The 26,647-nt window shown below is 41.8% G+C and overlaps 1 protein-coding gene, 1 long non-coding RNA gene and 1 other non-coding gene across 4 annotated transcripts; all 3 read left to right on the top strand.

The window, feature by feature from the left end:
- The first annotated feature begins 14 nt into the window (after positions 1 to 14).
- Positions 15 to 18,244, top strand: LOC110508330 (G protein-activated inward rectifier potassium channel 3). Of its 2 annotated transcripts, none has more exons than XM_036966516.2 (8): positions 15 to 620; positions 2,377 to 2,773; positions 3,200 to 3,410; positions 4,113 to 4,314; positions 11,155 to 11,347; positions 15,638 to 15,835; positions 16,152 to 16,282; positions 16,831 to 18,244. In XM_036966516.2, exons 2-8 carry the CDS (start codon positions 2,485 to 2,487, stop codon positions 17,101 to 17,103), a joined length of 1,497 nt encoding a protein of 498 aa, XP_036822411.2. In that variant the 5' UTR covers positions 15 to 620; positions 2,377 to 2,484; the 3' UTR covers positions 17,104 to 18,244. The 2 variants fall into 2 exon arrangements, with proteins under 2 accessions (XP_036822411.2, XP_036822412.2); XM_036966517.2 differs by having other exon boundaries at positions 206 to 700.
- An 846-nt stretch (positions 18,245 to 19,090) lies between these two features.
- On the top strand, positions 19,091 to 26,619 carry LOC149970662 (uncharacterized). Its single transcript, XR_016492957.1, has 2 exons — positions 19,091 to 19,468; positions 26,133 to 26,619. It is a non-coding gene; the product is annotated as an uncharacterized LOC149970662 (long non-coding RNA).
- trnastop-uca (transfer RNA opal suppressor (anticodon UCA)) lies at positions 25,570 to 25,656 on the top strand. The gene has a single exon. It is a non-coding gene; the product is annotated as a tRNA-Sec (tRNA).
- Positions 26,620 to 26,647: the final 28 nt, after the last annotated feature.

Raw genomic sequence — 26,647 nt, 5'->3', positions numbered from 1 at the left:
AGTTCGCATTGCACACAGAGGCGACGCTATATGAAAAAACACAAAGTAGTAGACTATAATACATGTGATTAACAATTAAATGCATCGGAAGACCAATTAATTTAGAAAAATACTATCGATTCGTTTATTTTAAATGATGCTAGGTAATGTGGCTGTCCAGGAGAAAAACATTGTTTGTTTCACATTAAATTGATTTGAATTCATTAATTTCCTAAACGTCAACCTCCACAACACGAACACCGGTATGGTCTACTGCAAGCCTATTGAAGAATAGTGACGGTGATGACGACAGCATCCCCTCGACCGTCACGTCCATGATCTAACACCTGCACAGTTTAAGTGATTAATACAACTCTATCGGACGCGGATCGGTGGTGCTGCTTGCACTGTCTATACCCAATGATCTGTATAGACGAACTGCCACCATCTTAAAATCTTTGAAAACAAAGTGGCTATTTGTCAATACTAAAGGGATTTTTCTATAATTAGCCCACTTCCAATTGAGGATAACATCTAAAAAAAAAAAACTGTCGTTTGGTTGGGGTTGCCTTTGTTTCCTGGTGAGAGAGGAGAGACTGAACTGATGCATCGTCGAACCCACCCGATCATCAGAGTGGATGGTAAACATAAAAAATGGGTAGAATTTAACCTAAGCGGACGATCTCAGAGGCTCACTATTGGACCATCGACTCATCTATCTGTAAGGTCCTTATAAATAAAGCGATGGGATAAAATATATTAGGATAATCTTGAAGGTAGCGCTTTAGGCATCCATTTTAACATGAAACACGATGATTATTCATATTAGAATGACATTTGCCTGATTGCTGTTTTGTGTTCTTATAGCTATTACAGAATGCATTAAAAGTGGCATTGTACCTTTTCTGAGTAAGAATAGCCTTCTTACTCCGTCAAAATATTCCTGTAATTCATTGTGTCCCATAACAGACAGACATACAGACATCTATGACACACACAGACACACACACACTCCCCTCCCCATTATAGTATTACCTAGTCCATAAATATAGATCATTAGACTGAAAGTAATGGGATGGGTTGAGTAGATAACGTTCAGTCAAGGACAGACATCCCAATATGCAAAATGACGTTGAAAATACTTATTTTCCAGACATTGAAGTTACGCTCATTTTAGGTTCTGAATGGAAGGTGAAACTACGCATTTTCCGGATGTTGAAAATACGCGTTTTCTGGATGTTGAAATCAGGTTCATTTTTGGTACAGAATGAAAGTTGAAAATACGTTAATTTACAAACATTGAAAATACTTATTTTTTGGTCATTGATTCTATGGCCAAATTTCAACTGCACACACATTCTCAATGAAGTAAACATTATAGCCCAATAAGAATGTTTAAATCCATGACGAAAGAGGAGCCAATTGAAGATTGTAACATAAAATATTAATTATTGCTCCTGTTTGTCACATGCACTCACATGCACTTATGTTAGCTTATTCGAAAGCTTTAAAACTTGCCACGATTGTGTTCAAAGGAGTCTGACCTAACGAATAAACCAACAGACCACGGACTAACAACATTCTGAGTATCGGTTAACAAAAAAATATTGCTATGACTGTGATATGTTGTTTGTTCAATGCACTGAGTCACTCTGGAGTGTCTGCTGAATGACCAAAATGTCAATGTGAAAACAGAAAAAATCTGTCCTAATCATAAACATCTAGTGTTTCACAAATTTAAATAGCACAGTACAGTACGGCACAGTTCAGTACAGTAGAGCACAGTGCGGTACAGGAAAGTAGAGTTTTATCCAGTATAGTAGAGTACAGTACAGTAGAGTTTAATTCAATACAGTACAGTAGAGCTTAATTCAGTACAGTATAGTACAGTACAGTTTAGTTCAGTAGAGTACATTCAACTAAAGTAGTGTACAATACAGCACATTATACCATACTATACTCTATTATGCTCTACTGTACTGAGCACAGTAGAGTAGACGTCTATGATTGGTTCATATTTTGTCCGGTTTAAAAAACATTTTTTAAAGACGGCCGGTCTGGACAGGACCAAAAAAAGACGCCCAAAAGACATCGGCGTTGGTCAGTACTTATGGGTTGGGTATTGAGGACAATTTAGTGAGGGACATATTCTGCTCCCCAAATGGCACCCTAGTTACTATAGTGTGCATGACTTTTTACCCTGGCTCATAGGGAATAGGGTGCCATTTGGGATACAGTTAATCAGTATAGTGAAGGACATCAGTTCTGCTCAACACTAGCCCTACAGTCCCTTTAGAATTGTTTTTACTGAAAGCAGAGCACTTTAAATACCCCACTCTTCTATGATCTCACAATCATAATTTGAATCAATTTCCCCATCCTTGTTTTGTTTCCCAGGACCTTGACGGACAGAACCCGATTAACCAGTCAATAACCATCGGACAGAGTCTGCCATAGGAATACATCGAGGACCCAGGAACACAAACACACACACCATAATTCCTGATGGCGCTTGAGAACTCTGTTTTCACCTTGAGCCCAGAGTCCCTCTCTCTCCCCGTGGTGGAGAAAGGGAAGGTGCTGGTGGAAGAGGCTTCCGAGGTGATGGTGTCCACCGGAGTGTTTCATGTGTCCGAGGAACTGGGCCATGTGGTTACGACAGATACCGCCCATCCCTCCGCTAACAGATCGTGGAAGTCCAAGCTGGCAGAGAGGCAGGCAAATGCAGCATCTGATGAGTATGTTAAGAAGCTGCCTCGGGTGATGGAGAAGGAGAGGGGCAGATTTGGCTGGGGTGAGTAGTAGTGCTGTTAACTTTAATTGCATCCCATAGGGCTCTGGTCAAAAGTAGTGCACTACATAGGAAATATGGTGCCACAGTAGTCTGCAGATAGGGGGTTATTGACTATGCACTCTACTATTTTTCTCTCCCTCCCCCTTCACACTTACACATTGCGTATTGGTCGAACATGTGTACTTTCTCCCTCCCTATTCTCCTTCCACAGTTTCACCTCCTCCTCCAGCATCTCTTCCTCCTACTCCTGTGCAAAATGGCTGTTCCTTTGGTTTCTCCCACAGTGATTTGGATATTCTCACAACAACCCCTCTGTCTTCTTATTACTAAGTCCCTTTAGTTCTACTGTCGATATATCAATGTAGTCTTTCTCGTCTATCTGACTCTCTCTCTGTTGCTCTTTCTCTCTGTCTCTTCTCTCTCCAGCTAAGAGACGTAAGAGGCAGCGCTATGTGGAGAAGAATGGCAGATGTAACGTGTCGCATGGCAACATGAGGGAGACGTACCGTTATCTGACAGATATCTTCACCACCCTGGTGGACCTCAACTGGCGCTGCTCTCTCTTCGTCTTCGTTATGGCCTACGCCATCACCTGGCTCTTCTTTGGAGCCATCTGGTACCTGATAGCTTACCTCAGGTGAGAGAGACAGAAAGCAGGCTAGGACAGCACTCATACGGAGCATGCCAGGGGACACTTGGTATGCGTCCCAAATGACACTCTATTCCCTACTATCCGCTCAGACTCACGCACTTTTTAGGATGAGTCCCAAATGGCACCCTATTCTCTAAACACCCTATTCCCCTATGGGCCCTGGCCAAAATTAGTGCACTAGGGAGGAGGGTGCCATTTCAGACACATCCATGGTATCTCTGTCTGAGAGAATCACTCTAGATCAGGGGTCCCCAATTACATTCAGCTGTGGGCCGATTTGTCTTTGAGCGGACAGTTTGGAGCCCAGAACATAGTGATAAATCATTTGAACACTGCAAATTTACCGCAAGAATCCCAAACAGATATAGTATTTGACAAAAACAGTATAATTTCAAACCTTGATTACATTGAGAAACAATCACATACAGTATGCATTTAGGCGTACAGTCTTTTATGTCCAACAATGAAAATTCTGAAAAATAATACATACATTTTGCTCTGAAAACTTGAGGGCCAAATAAAATCACTGCCTATTGGGAAACCCTGCTCTAGATGATGCAATTTCTTCTTTGTAAAGCAAGTGGAAGTATATTAGTCAATGGATAGTTTTTTCACACCCTACATTTTTGTTGCCTCTTTGCTTCTCTCCCTTTCTCCCCTTCACTCTCCCTCCTGCCTCCCACCCAGAGGGGATCTAGATCATCTGGAGGATGAGACATGGACACCTTGTGTCAACAATGTGAACGGATTCATCTCGGCCTTCCTCTTCTCCATCGAGACAGAGACCACCATCGGTTACGGCTACCGTGTCATCACTGACCAGTGTCCAGTGGGCACCATGCTGCTCCTGCTCCAGGCCATACTGGGATCTATGGTCAACGCCTTCATGGTGAGACTCATGGACTGCATCTCAAATGGCACCCTAATCCCTATATAGTACAATAATTTTGACCAGAGCCCTATGTAAGTGCACTAATTTTGACCAGATCCCTGAGGCTTCCCCTCAAAACATTTGAAGAAAAAAAGAAACAATTATTTATGTATCGTTTCTCTTTGTTTCATGATTTTCCTTCAATTCACAAGAGGCTGAATGTATCTCATCGGATAAAGCATCCGAGCGAGCGAAACAGCGCGCTTCTGTCTCTGTATTTGTAGCCCATCTATTTGAAGCTGTCTGGTCAAAAAGGGTAGAACATTGTTGCTGCCCATTTTTTTTCTATTTTTTTTATTTCACCTTTATTTAACCAGGAAGGCCAGTTGAGAACAAGTTCTCATTTACAACTGCGACCTGGCCAAGATAAAGCAAGGCAGTGCGACAAAAAACAAAAACACGGAGTTACACATAAACAAATGTACAGTAGAAAATAGAAAATCTATGTACAGTGTGTGCAAATGTAGAAGAGTAGGGATGTAAGGCAATAAATAGACCATAGAGGCGAAATAATTACAATTTAGCCTTAACACTGGAATGATAGATGTGCAGATGATGATGTGCAAGTAGAGATACTTGGGTGCAAAAGAGCAAGAGGGTAAATAACAATATGGGGATGAGGTAGTTGGGTGTGCTATTTACAGATGGGCTGTGTACAGGTGCAATGATTGGTAAGCTGCTCTGACAGCTGATGCTTAAAGTTAGTGAGGGAGATATAAGACTCCAGCTTCAGTGATTTTTGCAATTCGTCCAAGTCATTGGCAGCAGAGAACTGGAAGGAAAGGCAGCCAAAGTAAGTGTTGGCTTTGGGGATGACCAGTGAAATATACCTGCTGGAGCGCGTGCTACGAGTGGGTGATGCTATGGTGACCAGTATGCTGAGGTAAAGCGGGGCTTTACCTAGCAGAGACTTGTAGATGACCTGGAGCCAGTGGGTTTGGCGACGAGTATGTAGTGAGGGCCAGCCAACGAGAGCATACAGGTTGCAGTGGTGGGTAGTATATGGGGCTTTGGTGACAAAACGGATGGCACTGTGATAGACTAGATCCAGTTTGCTGAGTAGTGTTAGAGGCTATTTTGTAAATTACATCGCCAACGTCAAGGATTGGTAGGATAGTCAGTTTAACAAGGGTGTTTGGCAGCATGAGTGAAGGATTCTTTGTTACAAAATAGGAAGCCGATTCTAGATTACATTTTGTATCGGAGATGCTTAATGTGAGTCTGGAAGGAGAGTTTACAGTCCAACCAGACATCTAGGTATTTGTAGTTGTCCACATATTCTAAGTCAGAACCGCCCAGAGTAGTGATGCAAGTCGAGCAGGAGGGTGTGGGCAGCAATCGGTTGAAGAGCATGTACTTATTCATTTAAAAGCACTTGGAGGCCTTGGAAGTAGTGTTTTATGGCATTGAAGCTCGTTTGGAGGTTTGTTAACACAGTGTCCAAAGAAAGGCCAGAAGTATACAGAATGGTGTCGTCTGCGTAGAGGTGGATCAGAGAATCACCGGCAGCAAGAGCGACATCATTGATTTACACAGAGAAAAGAGTCGGCCTGAGAATTGAACCCTGTGGCACACCCATAGAGACTGCTAGAGATCCGTACAACAGGCCCTCCGATTTGACACACTGAACTCTATCTGAGAAGTAGTTGGTGAACCAGGCGAGGCAGCCATTTGAGAAGCCAAGGCTGTTGAGTCAGCCGATAAGAATGCGGTGATTGACAGAGTCGAAAGCCTTGGCCAGGTAGATGAAGACGGCTGCACATTACTGTCTTTTATCGATGGCGGTTATGATATTGTTTAGGACCTTGATCGTGGCTGAGGTGCACCCATGACTAGCTCGGAAACCAGATTGCATAGTGGAGAAGGTACGGTGGTATTCGAAATGGTCGGTGATCTGTTTGTTAACTTGACTTTCGAAGATTTTAGAAAAGCAGAGCAGGATGGATATAGGTCTATAACAGTTTTGGTCTAGAGTGTTTCCCCCTTTGAAGAAGGGGATGACCGCGGCAGCTTTCCAATCTTTGCGGATCTCAGACGATATGAACAAGAGGTTGAATAGGCTAGTAATAGGGGTTGCAACAATTTCGGCGGATAATTTTAGAAAGAGAGGGTCCAGATTGTCTAGCCCAGCTGATTTGTAGGGATCCAGATTTTGCAGCTCTTTCAGAACATTAGCTGTCTGGATTTGGGTGAAGGAGAAGCTGTGGGGTGGGGCTTGGGCAAGTTGCTGCAGGGGGTGCTGAGATGTTGGCCGGGGTAGGGGTAGCCAGGTGGAAAGCATGACAGCATAACAAAAGTATGAAAGCATAACATTGAATGCAAGGGAAGCCAATGAGCATTTGGTGTCCCTTGATAAAAAAAAAAATTAATAATAGCCAATCAGAGTTAAGCTAAACGGAATGAGCTCAACTGTGAATGGTCCTGGCACAAAACAAGTGTCAAGGGAAGCCAGTTTGGATTTGGCTTCACACCAGTCACATCAAAAGCAAAATGTCATTGACAGAAACACTTGAAACACACATCTCGTTGTGTTGCTGTCCTCTGGTGGCTAGCTACCTAGCTAACATGGTCTCTTTCCTAAATTAGCCATGAGTTAGGGATTTGGACTTGTGGAGTTTTACTTAATTCTCCGTACTGGCCAATGATTATAACGTTGGATACCCCTGGCCTGAGAGGATGGAAATTCAGTATGTAACTAGATGTAGAAGGCTAATGTTAGCTAGCTGGCTCATCGTTGCCCATGAAAGAAAGCTAGGCTAGCGAGCAAGCATGTAGCCTAGGACAACAAAAACTAAAACCGTATACCGTATACTGTATGGCAGAGTCATAGACCGTTTCATCAACATGAAATGGCGGAGGATGCATTGGCGTTTCTCTACAAGTAGAGTGAGTCAACGTGTTTTTCTACTTGCACGAACACACACACACAGAAATCAGAAACATGGATAGCCACATCATATTTAGCTTACGTTAATTAGACTAAATTGTTTTTGGTATCTTTTAGCTGTTATTGTATTAGACTAAGTAAATGATGTTGAAGTTGAAATGGTGCTGGTATAATGGATGCAACTTCTGTTTTCTTTGTGACTTGTGGGAATTCTCTATGGTTCTAAATCAATAGTTGTTTAGCAGTCCGAAAATGTCAGAAACATTAACTTGTTTGACCATGCTGTAGGTCATGTAACTGTTTGTTACATGCAATGTGCTTTGTAGACTTCACCAGACAGAGGTTGCTCTCCGGTTTTGTGATGAAACAAAGGTGTGATTGAATTTATATATCACAGTGGCAAGGCATATGAACTAACAGGTTATAGAGCAAACAATGCAATTATCACAACACGTAGGTTGTGTGTGGGCGGGTGTGTACTAAACTAACATATGGAATTGTTTTAAGATGGTTATACCATGGATCATTTAGCTATTTGATGTTATATTTTATCAAAATGATTTCAGATTTTTATCAAAATTATTTAATATAATATTGAACTTTGCCTTTACTACTATAGCCCATAGATACGCATTGAATAACACATTCATAAATAGTCAAAAAGACAGTCAAAGTATAATAAGGAATAAGGTTTTGAAATGTCTGTCTGATATCTAGGAGATATTAGCAAGCTCAGGAAATATTTTCATTTTTTTGGACACATATTTAACCCCTTATTTTGGTGGTACAAAACTACCTCCATACTTCCATTCATTTGTATGGGTTTCCTTCAAAATGGAGAACAACATCGTGTTCGTGAGAGTCTCCCCTTTCCATAGTGGGGTCATATTAGTTTGTAGCTCAAAAAGTTTGAACGCTACAGACAGAAGTTGGCACATCAGCGTTACCGACTTCAGACAAGTCCTGTGACACTTGTGGGCGTCGTAGAGCAAAACTGATAACACCATTATGTCCGAAGACCGATTTTCGGATGTCTCATTGTCTGACAAACACAGCTGAAGCTGGGTCACCTTCCACTGCAGAAGGCCGACATAGGCAGATGCTGTGGATTGAGACACAGCCCATACAAAAAACCTGATACAGTATCTCTAGCTTAAACTGACGGATTTTGAAGGATTTGTTTTTGTTATGTTACTTAGATTAACTCACGTGCATTAATAGACTCTTAAGGTTGAATTTCAAATCATTTCTGGGTAACAATTAAGTACCTTACTGTGATTGTTTTAAATCAAAATGCTCAAAAAGAAACCAAAATAGCTTCTTAGCTAAGATACATTTCTCAAGCTAGAATGTTGCTAGGACTGTCTGGGAGTGGTCTTATTGGGGAGGGAAAAATTAAAACTAGCTGTTATTGGCAGAGTTTTGGAACTCTCTTTTTTATTGGTCTATTAACTAATTTACCGCCTGGTTATGTCACCAGGCAGACCAAAACTCCATCCCACCAAAACAGGCAAAAAATTTAGTCTGTCTTTTCAAAGAGCATTATCATAATGTTTACAATTTCATAGTATTATTCCAAACTCATAGTCAGTGGTGTAGTGGAAGGTTTCCTCAGGTATATGCCGTAGACCCACTTTTTTTGTGGGCATTATGTATACTCATTTTTTAATCCCCACGATGCGTATCCAAGTAGTGTAGTGGAGGTATATGCAGCATCAACAAATAAGGCTGATGGAACAGATCACAATGTTTTGCTTAAAATGTGGATAAATTATTATTTCTTCACATTTTAAGCACAACAATGTGCACACGGAGGTAGGCCTTTGCGAAAATGTGCCAAAATACAATGTGCAGGAAAATGCGCGCTATCATGGACAGAGATGGGAATATCATAAAAAAATATAGAAAGAGGGGAGATCTAAAGATGCAACAACTATCATGGACAGAGATGGGAATATCTTTAAAAATATAGAAAGAGCAGAGATCTAAAGATGCAACAACTATCATGGACAGAGATGGGAATATCATTAAAAATATAGAAAGAGCAGAGATCTAAAGATGCAACAACTATCATGGACAGAGATGGGAATATCATTAAAAATATAGAAAGAGTGGAGATCTAAAGATGCAACAACTATCATGGACAGAGATGGGAATATCATTAAAAATATAGAAAGAGCAGAGATCTAAAGATGCAACAACTATCATGGACAGAGATGGGAATATCATTAAAAATATAGAAAGAGCAGAGATCTAAAGATGCAACAACTGTCATGGACAGAGATGGGAATATCATTAAAAATATAGAAAGAGCAGAGATCTAAAGATGCAACAACTATCATGGGCTGCTAATCTGACAAGGATAATGCCTTTGGATAATGCCTTTGGATGCTAGACAAGGAAAGAAAGTTGATTTGAAAACCAATAGAACGAGCACATATGAGAAAATATTTATAAAATAATTGCTTCCACGTTTCTATGGTTGAATTTTGGCTACAGGCTACTTTGTAACAAGAAGTAAGACATGCCTCATAATATGAGGTAAAACGCCCAGGTTTTAAACAATTAAGGAACAGGAGAAATATAGTGATGCTAACGATAAGCCTATCCGTCTTCTGGTAGATGGAAAGGCTTTTCCAAAAACCTTCTCAATTAAATGTTAAAGGGAAACTTAAAATATTAACTTCATATGTGAAAATGGCGCATTTCTTTGCTTTGTAGTAAAAAAAGATAGAGGACAATAAGTGTTTTCAATGAGATCATCAGCCAATTAGTAGATAATTAGGAGGCAATTAGTAGGCAATGCCTACTCATAATTGGTTAAAATCACACAACGCACACCGATGATGTCATTGGAAACACATCTTTCTCTATTTTTTTTACTACAAAACATAGAAACGCGCAATTTTCACACACAGTACCTTATGTTGATGTTGGGGTGGTGCTAGCAGAATCATATTGTGATTGTTTGCATCAAACCAGTGGCCATGTGTTTTGCAAACTCCCTCTCATGTGCACTACAGAAACCATGTGTTTGACGTATTTGATACCATTCCACTTATTCTGCTCCAACCATTCCTCCCCAATTAAGGTGCCAACCTCATGTTGCCTACTTGCACAGTATTGCTTGGGTTGGCCTGGCTGTGAAAGACCAAAATGGGATTTATAATTTTAGGTAATTCAGAGTGTATGTCACTATTTGTCATTTTTTTGAATTCTTCACACAGGGCACATTTCCTTCACTGGGCTGGCCGTTTGGGTTTTTTGGGGCAAAATATGAGAAGTATACCCACGTCTCCAGGCACCACTGCACCACTGCTCATAGTGTGGAAATATACATTGAGTGAACAGAACAGTAGAAACACCTTCCTAATATTGAGTTGCAGCCTCAATTAGTTGGGGCATGGACTTACAAGCCTTCGAAGGTGTTCCACAGGGATGCTGGCCCATTTTGACTCCAATGCTTCCAAAGGTTGTGTTAAGTTGGCTGGATGTCCTTTGGGTGGTGGACCATTCTTGATACACACGGGAAACTGTTGAGCATGAAAAATACAGAAGCATTGCAGTTCTTTACTAACTCAAACCGGTGCGCCTGGCACCTATAGCCATACCCCGTTCAAAGGCACTTAAATATTTTGTCTTGCCCATTCACCTTCTGAATGGCACACTATACAATCCGTGTCTCAGTTGTCTCGAGCCTTAAAAATCCTTCTTTAACCTGTCTCCTTCCCTTCATCTACACTGATTGAAGAGGATTTAACAGGCGACATCAATAAGTGATCATAGCTTTCACCTGGATTCACCTGGTCCGTCTATGTCATGGAAAGAGCATGTGCTACTAATGTTTTGTACACTCAGTGTATATAAAACACAGGAAATGTAAGTCTTTTTTTTCTTCATCTTTTGATCAGGTGGGCTGTATGTTTGTGAAGATCTCTCAGCCCAATAAGCGAGCGGAGACCCTGGTTTTTTCTAAGAATGCAGTGATCTCTCTGAGAGATGACAAACTGTGTTTGATGTTCCGGGTGGGAGACCTGCGCAGCTCCCACATTGTAGGGGCCAACATGAGGGCCAAACTCATCAAGTCTAAACAGACTCAGGAAGGTGAGGCTAACATACCATCCATCGCCATACAAGGTCTGCATCCCAAATGGCACCCTATTCCCTATATAGTGCACTACTTTTGGTCAAAAGTAGTGCACTGTATGGGGTATAGGGTACCATTTGGGATGCAGATATATCTTTTCACATAATCTGTTTCTGTATATTATGGAAGCTTTTGGAAAGTATTCAGACCCCTTTACTTTTTCCATTTTGTTACGTTACAGCGTTATTCTAAAATTGATGAAATTATATATTTTTCTCATCATTCTACACACAATAGCCCATAATGATAAAGTAAAAACAGGTTTTAGAAATGTTTGAACATTTATTGAAATGAAAAAAACTGAAATACCTTATTTAAGTAAGTATTCAAACCCTTTGCTATAAGACTCAAAATTGAGCTCAGGTGCATCCTGTTTCCTTTGATCATCCTTGAGATGTTTCTACGATTTGATTGGAGTCCACCTGTGGTCAATTCAATTGATTGGACATGATTTGGAAAGGCACACACCTGTCTATATAAGGTCCCACAGTTGACAATGCATGTCAGAGCAAAAACCAAGCCATGAGGTCGAAGGAATTATCCGTAGAGCTCCGAGACAGGATTGTGTCAAGGCACAGATCTGGGGAAGGGTACCAAAACAATTCTGCAGCATTGAAGGTCCCCAAGAACACAGTGGCCTCCATCATTCTTAAATGGAAGTAGTTTGGAACCACAAAGACTCTTCCTAGAGCTGGCCGCCTGGCCAAACTGAGCAATCTGGGGTGAAGGGCCTTTGTCAAGGAGGTGACCAAGAACCAGATGGTCACTCTGACAGAGCTCCAGAGTTCCTCTGTGGAGATGGGAGAACCTTCCAGAAGGACAACCATCACTGCAGCACTCCACCAATCAGGCCTTTATGGTAGAGTGGCCAGGCAGAAGCCACTCCTCATTACAAGTCACATGACAGCCCACTTGGAGTTTGTCAAAAGGCACCTAAAGGACTCACAGACCATGAGAAACAAGATTATCTGGTCTGATGAAACCAAGATTGAACTCTTTGCCAAGCGTCACATCTGGAGGAAACCTGGCACTGCTCATCACCTGACCAATGCCATCTCTATGGTGAAGCCTGGTGGTGGCAGCATCATTCTGTGGGGACGTTTTTCAGCGGCAGGGACTTGGAGACTAGTCAGGATCGATAGAAAGATGATCGGAGAAAAGTAAAGAGAGATCCTTGATGAAAATCTGTTCCAGAGCGCTCAGGACCTCAGACTGGGGCAAAGGTTCACCTTCCAAAAGGACATCGACCCTAAGCACACAGCCAAGACAACGCAGGAGTGGCTTCAGGACAAGACAGAGGAAATCTGCAGAGAAGAATTGGATAAACTCCCCAAATACAGGTGTGCCAAGCTTGTAGCTTCATAGTCAAGAAGACTCGAGGTTGTAATCGCTGCCAAAGGTGCAACAAATTATTGAGTAACGGGTTTGAATACTTATGTAAATGTGATATTTACATAAGAATTAGCAAAATGTTATAAAAACGTTTTTACAATCCTGTCTCAGAGCTCCGCTGGGAATTCCTTCGACCTCATGGCTTGGTTTTTGCTACACTGTCAACTTTGGGACCTTATGTAATGTTTTCAACCTCGTGTTGCGTTTCGGGGTCACGACTAGTCCTAAACCTTGGCTGCAGCATGTTTTATACCCCAGGGTAGGAAGGGCATTCCCATCTTTATGACACGCTCTCTGGGTTCCCTGGGGCGTAGCTAGTTACGAGGCAAGGTATTATAAATTGCTATGATCTCGTTTAGACAACTAAAATCACAGTCTTATCGTCACTAAAACATTCTCTTTCATCTGGATATTTTCTACACAACAAAGTATGTAAACATCACATACACATTATGAAAACTCTTCAAGTTAGAATGTTTTCGTTATAAGGTCTTCATTTAACTTTTAATAACATAACAAAATCGACATTCATTTTCATATTACATCTATCATTGTCACCACCATTTTGGCTGATGAAATATAACGTCACAAAGTCCATTTATTGCATGTTACAGTTCATAGGTAGATTCTCCATAAGGCCCAAACAGACATTCCAGTCCCACCTACTCATTCAAGGGTTTTTCTTTATTTTTACTATTTTCTATATTGTAGAATAATAATGAGGATAGGTTTGGATTTATGAACTTTAAATCCTTATTAATCATTAGTTGTAATAGAGAAATGAGGGGTGCTAAAACCCTTAACCTCTGGTGTAGCCCCTCGGCTATCTGTAGGAGGAAAGTATATGGTGGGGGCAATTAGGCTTGGAATGTACTGAGTGTAGGGAAAGCGATCACGTCACAGGCATTGATAAGGGAAGTGAGCCATGGATTAGTGAGATCAGGTGAGTTCACGTTAAGGGAGAAATAAAATTGTATGGCCCGTATCACGTCGTGTACTGCCTAGCAGTAAAGATAGCCTAGGAGAAAGGGTTAAATATCACAGCTTGTGTGAAAAGGTTTTTGTCTAATGCAGATGTATTGATCTTCTGGGAAGAATAAACTTGGTTTAAGCTTTCATAGTGTACATCGAGTTTTTACTCTGAGAATTAGAACCTAACAGTGAAGACATCAATACTATGAAATAGCACATATGGAATCATATAGTAACCAAAAAAGTGTTAAACAAATCAAAATATATTTAGAGATTGTTCAAATAGCCACCCTTTGCCTTGTTGACAGCTTTGCAAACTCTTGGCATTCTCTTAACCAGCTTCATGAGGAATGCGATTCCAACAGTCTTGAAGGAGTTCCCACATACGCTGAGCACTTATTGGCTGCTTTTCCTTCACTCTGTGGTCCAACTCATCCCAAACTATCTCAATTTGGTTGAAGTCGGGTGATTGTGGAGGCCAGGTCATCTGATGCAGCACTCCATCACTTTCCTTCTTGGTAAAAGCCTGGAGGTGTATGTTGGGTCATTTTCCTGTTGAAAAGCAAATTATAGTCCCACTAAACTCAAACCAGATGGGATGGCGTATCGCTGCAGAATTCTGTGGTAGCCATGCTGTTTAAGTGTGCCTTGAAATTCTAAATAAATCACTGACAGTGTCACCAGCAAAGCACACCCACACCATCACATCTCCTCCTCTATGCGTCACGATGTGAACCACACATGCCGAGATCATTCGTTCACCTACTCTGCGTCTCACAAAGACATGGTGGTTGGAACCAAAAATCTCAAATTTGGACTCATCAGACCAAAGGACAGATTTCCACCGGTCTAATGTCATTTGCTCGTGTTTCTTGGCCCAAGCAAGTCTCTTCTTCTTATTGGTATCCTTTAGTAGTGGTTTCTTTACAGAATTATTTTCCATGAAGGCCTGATTCACGCAGTCTCCTCTGAACAGTTGATGTTGAGATGTGTCAGTTACTTGAACTCTGTGAAGCATTTATTTGGGCTGCAATCTGTGGCTGTTAACTCAAATGAACTTATCTTCTGCAGCAGAGGTAACTTTGGGTCTTCCTTTCCTGTGGCGGTCCTCATGAGAACCAGTTTCATCATAGCGCATGATGGTTTTTGCGACTGCACTTGAAGAAACTTTAAAAGTTCTTGACATTTTCCGCATTGACTGACCTCCATGTCTTAAGGTAATGATGGACTGTCATTTGTCTTTGCTTATTTGAGCTGTTCTTGCCATAATATGGACTTATAGAGCTATCAACTGTGTACCACCCCTACCTTGTCACAACACAACTGATTGGCTTAAACGCATCAAGAAGGAAAGAAATACCACAAATTAACTTTTAACAAGGCACACCTGTTAATTGAAATGCATTCCAGGTGACTACCTCGTGATTGAGCTGGTTGAGAGAATGCCAAGAGTGTGCAAAGCTATCATCAAGGCAAAGGGTGGCTACTTTGAAGAATCTCAAATATAAAATATATTTTGATTTGTTTAACACTTTTTTGTTTTGTACATGATTCCATTTGTGTAATTTCATAGTTTTGATGTCTTCACTATTATTCTACAATATAGAAAATAGTCAAATTTAATAAAAACCCTTGAATGAGTAATTGTGTCCAAACTTTTTACTGGTACAGTATATGCTCACTAACGGCATATTTCCTGGTCACAGATTAATCCTAGTCCTGGACTGAAAACCTAGCCCTGAAGGTCTTATTAGTAACTTCTCACCTGCTCTCTCGTGCTCCCTCTCTCCTCATCTCGCCCTGCCTCTCCATTTCTCCCCCTCCCCTTCACCCCCTCTCCATCTCACCCCCTCTCGCCCTCTTCCTCCTATCCGCCTCTCCAGGTGAGTTTATCCCTTTGGACCAGACAGACATCAGTGTCGGTTTTGAGACAGGGGACGACCGCCTGTTCCTGGTGTCTCCACTGGTCATCTCCCACGAGATTGACCACCACTCGCCTTTCTGGGACATGTCTCAAGGCCAGCTGGAGAAAGACGACTTCGAAATGGTCGTCATCCTGGAGGGAATGGTGGAGGCCACTGGTTAGTCCATGATCATGTTCTCATGATCTGTTATGAGACTGTTGTATAGTGTAGTGCACACACAGAGATCCTGCAGACACACACACACACACACACACACACACACACACACACACAGTGAATTATATGATACCTATGGGTGCACCATGCTTTGAAAGTGGAAGTGACTTCACCGCCCACTGAGAAAATATTTGCTTAGTCATCATAGTAGCTGAAGGTGAGCTGCCAGGGAAGGTTAATAGAGTATGTGTTCTCACTATGGATGTGTGTGTGTGTGTGTGTGTGTGTGTGTGTGTGTGGGGGGGGGCACCCCCAGGTATGACGTGCCAGGCGCGGAGCTCTTACCTGGCAGATGAGGTCCAGTGGGGTCACAGGTTCAGCCCTATGATGTCACTGGCCGAAGGGTTCTTTGACATCGACTATGGCGCCTTCCATCAAACCTTAGAGGTAAGAACACACAAACACACAACACTCCAGAAAGAGGAAAGGCTGAAAGCAGCAAGGGCCGCGGTGTGTTGGGGCTCCCGAGTGGTGCAGCGGTCTAAGGCACTGCATCTCAGTGCATGAGGCGTCACTATAGTCCCTGGTTCGTATCCAGGCTGAATCACATCTGGCCGTGATTGGGAGTTCCATAGGGCGGTGCACAATTGGCCCAGCGTCGTCTGAGTTTGGCCAGGATAGGCCATCATTGTTAATAAGAATGTGTTCTTAACTGACTTGCCTAGTTAAATAAAGGATAAATAAATAAAAGTGTTAGCGATCACATGCTGGATGCGGTGGCGATTCAACATGTGGAAATAAACAGCTGCTTTTAATCATGTACCTGGCTATGTGCATCACTACCACTAGAACAAAACAACACAGTTTAACCGTTTGCCCCTCTGGTGTGTTTCCTCTTTTACTCTTGTCATGTCACAAATGATTTTACCCTGATTTTGAAAGTCTTCTTTCAAGTTGTGTCTGATAACTGCAGCTCATACCTATTTTTCCCTTAGGTGGACACACCCTCCTGCTCAGCGCACGAACTCTCATTGGCTGCGGCCCGATTGGAGGCTCATCTGTATTGGTCGATCTCCAGTAAACTGGATGAAGAGAAATGGGAGGGATCTTCTCTGACCAACCAATCAGGAAAGCAGCTAGACAATGGGAAAGGAGGGGTTGTTGGTCACACATGTATTGTCGGAGAGATCACTAGAATACAAGAGCAGTCAGGACCAGGAGAGTTGAATGGTTGTGTCACCACCGACCAGTCAGAATCAGAGGCCTAAAGTAGATCTGGTAGAGTTCCAGAATGGCACCCTATCCCCTATACAGTGCACTACTTTTGATCAAAGCCCTGTACTATATAGGGAATAGGCTGCCATTTGGGACATACTTTCAATCAATGTCATGACAGGAGGACCCACAACTACAGTACTGTAAATGATTTTTAGCTAATGTATAATATACAGCCATAGAACATTTGTTCCCAAGGGAGAGATGGGTGGTTTAAAAAGGCTCATTGTTACTTCATTGCTTTGTTTAATAACACTGACTAGAAATGACAAATTATATCAATTGCATTTTGTCTTTATGATATTTAATTCTTACCATGAGCGTCTGTGCTACACTAGAATTATATTATATCTTCTATTGTTATTGCTCTAATCACCTCTGCCAATATACATGATATTAATTAATACACTGTTATTTCAAAGAATGAAGTATTGACAATTCTTAGTCAGGAAATAGGATGTTCAGCCAGGTAGGATACTGAAATGTTCAGAGACATAGAAAGAGCAGCTTGTTTTGGAACATTCTGGAACATTCAGAGGCAGAAAGAGAAGCATGTCATGTGTTGGCTGAATGGGAGAGACAATGTTTAAAAAGGAAAGATGTATTACAGACAATGGGATAGTGTGATAGAAGAGACCACGTATGTTTTTCACTTTAACGTGTATAGAGAATACAAAGGAATAGATTGAAATGGTATCTCTAAATCTGTATCTCAAAAACAAAACAAGGATTGTTTTAAAATATATAAAGACGTGTACATTAAGAATGGATGACGTTAAAACAACCTCCGTTTTGTGACTCTAATAGATGTAAAATCATTTCTGTGTTCACTTAAATGTTCACATCACAAGTACTGTAGCTTATCACTGACCCCATCCCAATAGGGGGAGTAGTGGAAGTAGTCATCTGACAAGTTTTGAGATAAAACCAAGCATTTGCTCTCTTGGGAATGTGTCAGTGCGCTTAAGTAGCACAATGAAATATCTTCTTTCGCCAGCCTCATAGGATTTAAGCACAACAATGTCCTGCTCAGCTTAGCCCAACCTCCTGCTTCTGCTGCTGTGTACATTTGTGAGCATTTTTAATATTGAAAAATTAATTCTATAAGAATCAATAAACTATATTCCACACCAACTTTCTTCATCTTTGCCCCTCACTTTTATCAATGTGGTCTTTATTGTACTTTTTCAGTGTTAATCCTTTGGGGTATACTGTTTCACTGAACAATTTCACTTCTGTCATTCCATTTGTCCAACAATTTGTTTTGTGTGAGAAAATCTGGGTTAGAGACTATTGGCAATACTTGACAAATCAGATGTTGCCAGTTCACTCAATGTGGCACAGCATCTGTGAGAAGAGACTAGTGTACCAATCCCTAGGATGAAATCCCTATCTTGTCCTCACGATGGAACTGAAGAGCTCAGGCCTGTTGACTGGCACAGTGAGGGGTCCCCGCTGTTTCTAAGGCAACAGGGTCATGCTCAGGGAGATGGTCATCACTAGTTACCACAGCCACAAAGTTAGAATTATGGCAAAACCCCACCTATTTGTACAATTTCTATTCTTAAAATATGATTTGAAAACTAACCCTAACCACACTGCTAACCTTAAATGAAGTCCAAAAAGTTTTTTCATTAATTTTTATGATATAGCCCATTTTTACATTGTGTCTGTAGTACCAAGTGACAACCCAGTCAGAGAGAAGAACATGGGAGACGAGAGGATGAATTCTGAGGACCAGAGAGTCAAATGAAATCTGAGGACCAGAGGCTCAAAGAGAGGTGTGCTGAATTCCCAAGAATTCCTAAGCACTCCTGTATATCTGAAAATAATACGTTTAACAAATATGGTATTTGCTTCACCTATCCTGTCATTTCAGATCTGAGTACGAGTGCCAGTCTGACATGTTCTGTTTTACTCATATAATTAGAACGTAATAGTATCGTTCTATGCTTCTTCCCACTCCCACTCGTCTAAAAGGAGATGACGTCGTCACCGTCTCCATGGCATCGACAAAAAGCTGAGCAACCGTCTCCCAGGAAACAGCAATACGACCATCACATTCCCCGTTTTTGGGACTGGCACATCATGCTGTCGCTGTGAACGTATTTTGTTTAGACAAAGTTGATTCGCCTATTTTAGGTACACTGAGGTTATATTAGCCATCAAGTTTAGCTCGAGAATGTAAGTATCCAGCGATATTGTTTGTTGCAACATGCTAGCAGTAACTGACTTTGCCAGGGAGCCTTTGCTCGAGCACGTGAATTATTTCACAAATGGGGGGGGTCATAATTCCAGAATCTACAAGACCCCTCTGCCCTCTTATCCACGCAGGACGAGGATGGTGATGATTGTAAGGTAAGGCATTGCTAACGTTCATCATTGAGATAAGCTGCTAAAACCATAGAGATCCTATTCAATTACTAGAGGGGCTATGTCATAAACCATAAAAGTTCCAGAATGCGGGGAAAATAGAAGCCATTGTTGTCTGGGAGAAATCCAAAACCAGTCTAAATTAGGAATGAATGGCAGTAGGTGATGCATTTCCTGATTTTACTTATGCAGGAAAATAAAAGTAAGGCATGTGTTATATCAGAAATTGTGTAATTGACAATATTTCTATCTAATAACAACAACAAAAAACATAATATTGTCATATCCTTATACAGTTAAATGGGTTTTATGCCATTTTTCTGTATAAATAGCATCTAAAATCTACGGAAACAGACCATACATTTCTCAATTATTGTTTTATTGGAGAACTGTAAGTGTTATTAGGCTACATGATACAATATCAGTACTTGTTTCATTTACAATTTAAGACAAATCAAAATGTATTTGTGACATACATGGTTAGCAGATGTTAATGCAAGTGTAGTAAAGTGCTTGTGCTTCTACTTCCAACAGTGGAGTAATATCTAACAAGTAATCTAACAATTACCCAACAACTACCTAATATACACAAATCTAAAGGGGTGAATGAGAATATGTACATGTAAGTATATGGATGAGCGATGGCCGAGCAGCATAGGCAAGGTGCAATAGATGGTATAAAATACAGTATATACATGTGATATGAGTAATGTAAGATATGTAAACATGATTAAAGTGGCATTATTTAGAGTGCAATGTATAAGTGACTAGTGATTAATTTATTAAAGTGGCCAGTGATTGGGTCTCAATGTAGGCAGCAGCCTCTCCGAGTTAGTGATTGCTGTTTAGCAGTCTGATGGCCTATCACTGATTTCAGCCAGTGTATGACTGGATTGAAGGGCATTGTTTGAATAAAATGTTGGCATATTGGCAGTTAATTTGAAACATTTATGGAATGGCTGGCTAGCTAACTAACAAACATACATTCTTCAAATTCATTGTTTTACACAGTATTTTATCACAGCACTTACAAACAATGGTTGACCAACTTACCAAAATGGCTTATATCAGGGCAATAACAACCTCTTAAGTGACAAAAAGGCACCCCATTCCTTATGGGCACTACTTTTGACTGGGACCCATAGGGCTCTGGTCAAAAGTAGTGCACTACATAGGAACTAGGGGGCCATTTTGGAGGTATACAAGACTGTGCAAAGAAGGACAGTAACGCCATCTGGAATGAGGAGGAGGTGACAGAGTGATGGCAGATTGATGACCTCACAGACAGCCGGCCACAGCCCAAGTATGTACATCCCAAATGGCATCCTATTCCCTACATAGTGCATTGCTTTTGACTAGAGCCCTATGGGGCCTGGTCAAAAGTAGTGCACTATATAGAGAATAAGGTGCCATTTGAGACATAGACAAGTTTGCAGTCGTCAAGAAAAATAAAACAACATTCAAGACAAGACAGTTACCACGTCTCACTGATCATTGTGTTTGTTGTTGGCTCGCTTGTGTACACTTTCTGTGTGTGTTTGGCAAAGGGTGGCTACTTTGAAAAATCTAATTTGATTTGTTTAACACATTTTTTGTTACTACATGATTCCATATGTGTTATTTCATAGTTTTGATGTCTTTAATGCAGGGAAACTTACATCCGTTTTACCTTATTTCCACCAGCATGTTAAATGTGCAACCAGAGGGAAAAAAACTCAAAAAATACCACCTTTATTCCACACACAGAGACGTACAAAGCACTCCCTCGCCCTCCATTTGGCAAATCTGACCATAATTATATCCCCCTGATTCCTGCTCACAAGCAAAAACTAAAGCAGGAAGCACCAGTGACTTGGTCAATAAAGAAGTGGTCAGATGAAGCAGATCATAAGCTACAGGACTGTTATCCTAGCACAGACTGGAATATGTTCCGGGATTCTTTGGATGGCATTGAGGAGTACACCACATCAGTCACTGGCTTCATCAATAAGAGCATCGTTGACGTCGTCCCCACAGTGACCGTACGTACAGTTGAAGTCTGAAGTTTACATACACTTAAGTTGGAGTCATTAAAACTCGTTTTTCAACCACTCCATAAATTTCTTGTTAACAAACTATAGTTTTGGCAAGTCGGTTAGGACATCTACTTTGTGCATGACACAAGTAATTTTTCCAACAATTGTTTCAGACAGATTATTTCACTTATAATTCACAGTATTACAATTCAAGTGGGTCAGAAGTTTACATATACTAAGTTGACTGTGCCTTTAAACAGTTTGGAAAATTCCAGACATCATGGCTTTAGAAGCTTCTGATAGGCTAATTGACATCATTTGAGTCAATTGGAGGTGTACCTGTGGATGTATTTCAAGGCCTACCTTCAAACTCAGTGCCTCTTCAACATCATGGGAAAATCAAAATAAATCAGCCAAGACCTCAGAACAAAAAATTGTAGACCTACACAAGTCTGGTTCATCCTTGTGAGCAATTTCCAAACGCCTGAAGGTACCACGTTCATCTGTATAAACAATAGTACGCAAGTATAAACACCATGGGACCACACAGCCGTCATACCGCTCAGGAAGGAGACGCTCTGTCTCCTAGAGATGAACGCACTTTGGTGTGAAAAGTGCAACTCAATACCAGAACAACAGCAGAGGACCTCGTGAAGATGCTGGAGGAAACAGGTACAAAAGTATCTATATCCACAGCAAAACGAGTCCTATATGGACAACCTCAAAGGCCGCTCAGCAAGGAAGAAGCCATTGCTCCAAAACCGCCATAAAAAAGCCAGACTAAGGTTTGCAACTGCACATAGAGACAAAGATCGTACCTTTTGGAGAGATGTCCTCTGGTCTGATGAAACAAAAATACAACTGTTTGGCCATAATTGGAGGAAAAAAGGGGGAGGCTTGCAAGCTGAAGAACATCATCCCAACCGTGAAGCACGGGGTGGCAGCATCATCTTGTGGGGGTGCTTTGCTGCAGGAGGGACTGGTGCACTTCACAAAATAGATGGCATCATGAGGACGGAAAATTATCTGGATATATTGAAGCAACATCAGTCAGGAAGTTAAAGCTTGGTCGCAAATATGTCTTCCAAATGGACAATGACCCCAAGCATACTTCCAAAGTTGTGGCAAAATGGCTTAAGGACAACAAAGTCAAGGTATTGGAGTGACCATCATAAAGCCCTGACCTCAACCCTATCAAAAATGTGTGGGCAGAACTGAAAAAGCGTGTGTGAGCAAGGAGGCCTACAAACCTGACTCAGTTACACCAGCTCTGTCAGAAGGAATGGGCTGAAATTCACCCAACTTATTGTGGGAAGCTTGTGGAAGGCTACCCAAAACGTTTGACCCAAGTTAAACTATTTAAAGGCAATGCTACCAAATACTAATTGAGAGTATGTAAACTTCTGACCCACTGGGAATGTGATGAAAGAAATAAAAGCTGAAGTAATTCATTCTCTCTACTATTATTCTGACATCTCACATTCTTAAAATAAAGTGGTGATCCTAACTGACCCAAGACAGGGAATTTTTAACTTGGATTAAATGTCAGGAATTGTGAAAAACTGAGTTTAAATGTATTTGGCTAAGGTGTATGTACATACCCAAACCAGAAGCCATAGATTACAGGCAACATCCACACGAAGCTATAGGGTAGAGTTGTTGCTTTCAAGGAGCAGGACTCTAACCCGGAAGTTTATAAGAAATCCCGCTATGCCCTCCGCCGAAACATCAAACAGGAAAAGCGTCAAAACAGGACTAAGACTGAATCGTACTACACCGGCTCCGATGCTCGTTGGATGTGGCAGGGCTTGCAAACTATTACAGACTTCAAAGGGAAGCACAGCCGCGAGCTGCCCAGTGACACAAGCCTACCAGATGAGCTAAATGACTTCTATGCTCGCTTCGAGGAAAGTAACACTGAAACATGCATCAGAGCTTCAGCTGTTACAGACGACTGTGTGATCATGCTCTCTGTAGTCGATGTGAGTAAGACCTTTCAACAGGTCAACATTCTCAAGGCTGCAGGGCCAGAAGGATTACCAGGACATGTACTCCGAGCATGCGCTGACCAACTGGCAAGTGTCTTCACTGGCATTTTCAACCTATCCCTGACTGAGTCTGTAATACCAACATATTTCAAGCAGACCATCATAGTCCCTGTGCCCAGGAACACTAAGTTAACCTCCCTAAATGACTACCGACCCATAGCACTCACATCTGTAGCCATGAAGTGCTTTGAGAGGCTGGTCATGGCTCACATCAACACCATTATCCCAGAAACCCACTCCAATTTGCACAGATCCACAGATGATGCAATCGCTATTGCACTCAACACTGCCCTTTCACACCTGGACAAAAGGAACACCTATGTGAGAATGCTATTCATTGACTACAGCTCAGCGTTCAACACCATAGTGCCCTCAAAACTCATCACTTAGCTAAGGACTAAACACCTCCCTCTGCAACTGGATCCAGGACTTCCTGACGGGCCGCCCCCAGGTGGTAAGTGTAGGTAACAACACATCCGCCCCACCGATACTCAACACGGGAGCCCCTCAGGGGTGCATGCTCAGTCCCCTCCTGTACTCCCTGTTCACTCATGACTGTATGGCCAGGCATGACTCCAACACCATCATCAAGTTTGCCAATGACACAACAGTGGTAGGCCTGATCACCGACAACGATGAGACAGCCTATATGGAGGAGGTCAGAGACCTGGCCGTGTGGTGCCAGGACAACAACATCTCCCTCAACTTGATCAAGACAAAGGAGATGATTGTAGACTACAGGAAAAGGAGGACCGAGCACGCCCCCATTCTCATCGATGGGGCTGAAGTGGAGCAGGTTGAGAGCTTCAAGCTCCTTGGTGTCTACATCACCAACAAACTATCATGGTCCAAACACACAAAGACAGTCGTGAAGAGGGCAGGACAAAACTGTTGAGCTAAGCTATTCCCGCTCAGGAGACTGAAAAGATTTGGCATGGGACCTCAGATCCTCGAAAGGTTGTACAGCTGCACCATCGAGAGCATCCTGACTCGTTGCATCACTGCCTGGTATGGCAACTGCTCGGCCTCCGACCGCAAGGAACGACAGAGGGTAGTGCGTACGGCCCAGTACATCACTGGGACCAAGCGTCCTGCAATCCAGGACCTCTATACCAGGCGGTGTCAGAGGAAGGCCCTAAAAATTGTCAAAGACTCCAGCCACCCTAGTCATAGAGTCTTCTCTCTGCTACCGAACGGCAATCTGTACTGGAGTGCCAAGTCTAGGTCCAAAAGGCTTCTAAACAGCTTCTACCACCAAGCCATACGACTCCTGAACAGCTAATCAAAGGGCTACCCAGACCCCTTTTTTATGCTTCTGCTACTCTCTGTTTATTATCTATGCATAGTCACTTAAACTCTACCTAAATGTACATATCTCAATTACCTCGACTAACCGGTGCCCCGCACCTTGATTCTGTACCGGTACCCCCTGTATATAGCCTCGCTATTGTTATTTTACTGCTGCTTTTTAATTATTTGTTACTTTTATTTTCTATTTTTTACTTATCGAACACTCATTTTTCTTAAAACTGCATTGTTGGTTAAGGGCTTGTAAATCATCATTTCACTGTAAGGTCCACCACACCTGTTGTATTCAGCGCATGTGACAAATAACATTGGATTTGATTCACTATTATTCTACAATGTAGAAAATAGTCAAAATGAAGAAAAACCCTTGAATGAGTAGACGTGTCCAAACTTTTGACTAGTACTGTATATTAACTTTTTCCCCATCCTCAGGTGAAAATCCAACTGCCAGACACCAAAGCAACAGATATAGTCCTGGATAGATGTGAAGGAGAAAGTCCTTGTTCTGCAAACACCATACTTCCAAGTTGCTTGCCTGTCATCCTTCTGCAAAGAGTTCCAGGATATCAGTCCACAGCCAGAAAACTCTTTGCTACGATTTGCTGACCTCCTCTCATGCTCCTTTTTTCTTCATAAGGAGAGAAGTGTTTTATCTCTATCTACAACATCTGTCATCTCAGCCATGACTGAAAATCCCCTCTTTTCCTCTCCCTTTGTCCAGATGAGCATCGGTGGTCCGAGGTGCAGGCTTCAAACCTGTAGCTGCTTATCGGCAGAGTGGTTCAATTCCACCTTTCGGGCGTAAATTCTAAGCGCTCAAATGTATAGACTTTGATCCCCTTATAATATTCATAGGAATTCGCTAATAGATGTTCTAGGCTAAAACAACAAAATCATTTGTAATAGTGCTCATGGAAATAAATAGCTACACTTGTTGAAACTACACATCTGCTCTTGTTGTTTCGTTTGAAAGTTTTGGGCTCCTGAGTGGCGCAGCGGTCTAAGGCACTGTATCTCAGTGCTAGAGGTATCACTACAGACCCTGGTTTGATTCCAGGCGTTATCACAACTGACCGTTATTGGGCGGCGCACAATTGGCCCAGCGTGGTCCGGGTTAGGGTTTGGCGGGGTTAGCCGTCATTGTAAATAACAATTAGTTCTTTACCGACTTGCCTGGTTAAATAAAAATACAAAATGTTCTGTCTGACTCTGTTTGACACAAACTGTCTCTCTCTTTTCCCCTCCCAACTCATTAAATCCTTACTTCTCTCTCGACAGTAAACTGGGCCTACAACTTCCGCACCCAGTACAAAGTCAGGCGGGAAAAGCCCAGTTCTACAGTGAAAGACAGGGGCCGGAGGTCAATCTACCTATGAACCGCTTCATGGATCAAAGCAACCTGCAATGAATGACATTGCAAGTTAGGGTGAAATACCCAATATTATACAAACTGCACTACCACATTTTTTCTGCATTTCCAACAAAGGACTTTGCGCCTGTGCTTGGCCTAAATATGCAGGCTTTTGTTACCAATGCATGTAACAGGCTTGAGTTGAGAGGAGTAGGTAGGAATGTGCACAGGTGAGTGCAGAGCTTCCATCTTCTGTTATGAAGCAGAAAAGATGGGTATTGTCATTACTGCCACTATGGATTCGAGTTCCTTGGTTTTCATTATAAAGTCTTGACTCTGTTCATGGAATATATTTGGTCTGTTACATTGAATATTGTTTGCATTTCAAGAAATACAATTATTCAACCTGTGTTACACGAGTGTATTTGTGGTTTGTTCTCAT

Source organism: Oncorhynchus mykiss, chromosome 28 (genome assembly GCF_057628025.1).
Source record: "Oncorhynchus mykiss isolate SJ-2025 chromosome 28, ASM5762802v1, whole genome shotgun sequence".
Taxonomy (NCBI): Eukaryota; Metazoa; Chordata; class Actinopteri; order Salmoniformes; family Salmonidae; genus Oncorhynchus; species Oncorhynchus mykiss.
The sequence above is the reverse complement of the archived record's forward strand: the minus strand, read 5'-3'. Positions and strand labels throughout refer to the sequence as shown.

Excerpts from the sequence above, each read along its gene's own strand:
- LOC110508330 (XM_036966516.2), top strand. The coding sequence starts at position 2,485 with ATGGCGCTTGAGAACTCTGTTTTCACCTTGAGCCCAGAGTCCCTCTCT. Across the intron at positions 3,411-4,112 it reads TACCTGATAGCTTACCTCAG|AGGGGATCTAGATCATCTGG; the intron begins GTGAGAGAGACA and ends CCTCCCACCCAG. Across the intron at positions 15,836-16,151 it reads GGGAATGGTGGAGGCCACTG|GTATGACGTGCCAGGCGCGG; the intron begins GTTAGTCCATGA and ends GGGCACCCCCAG.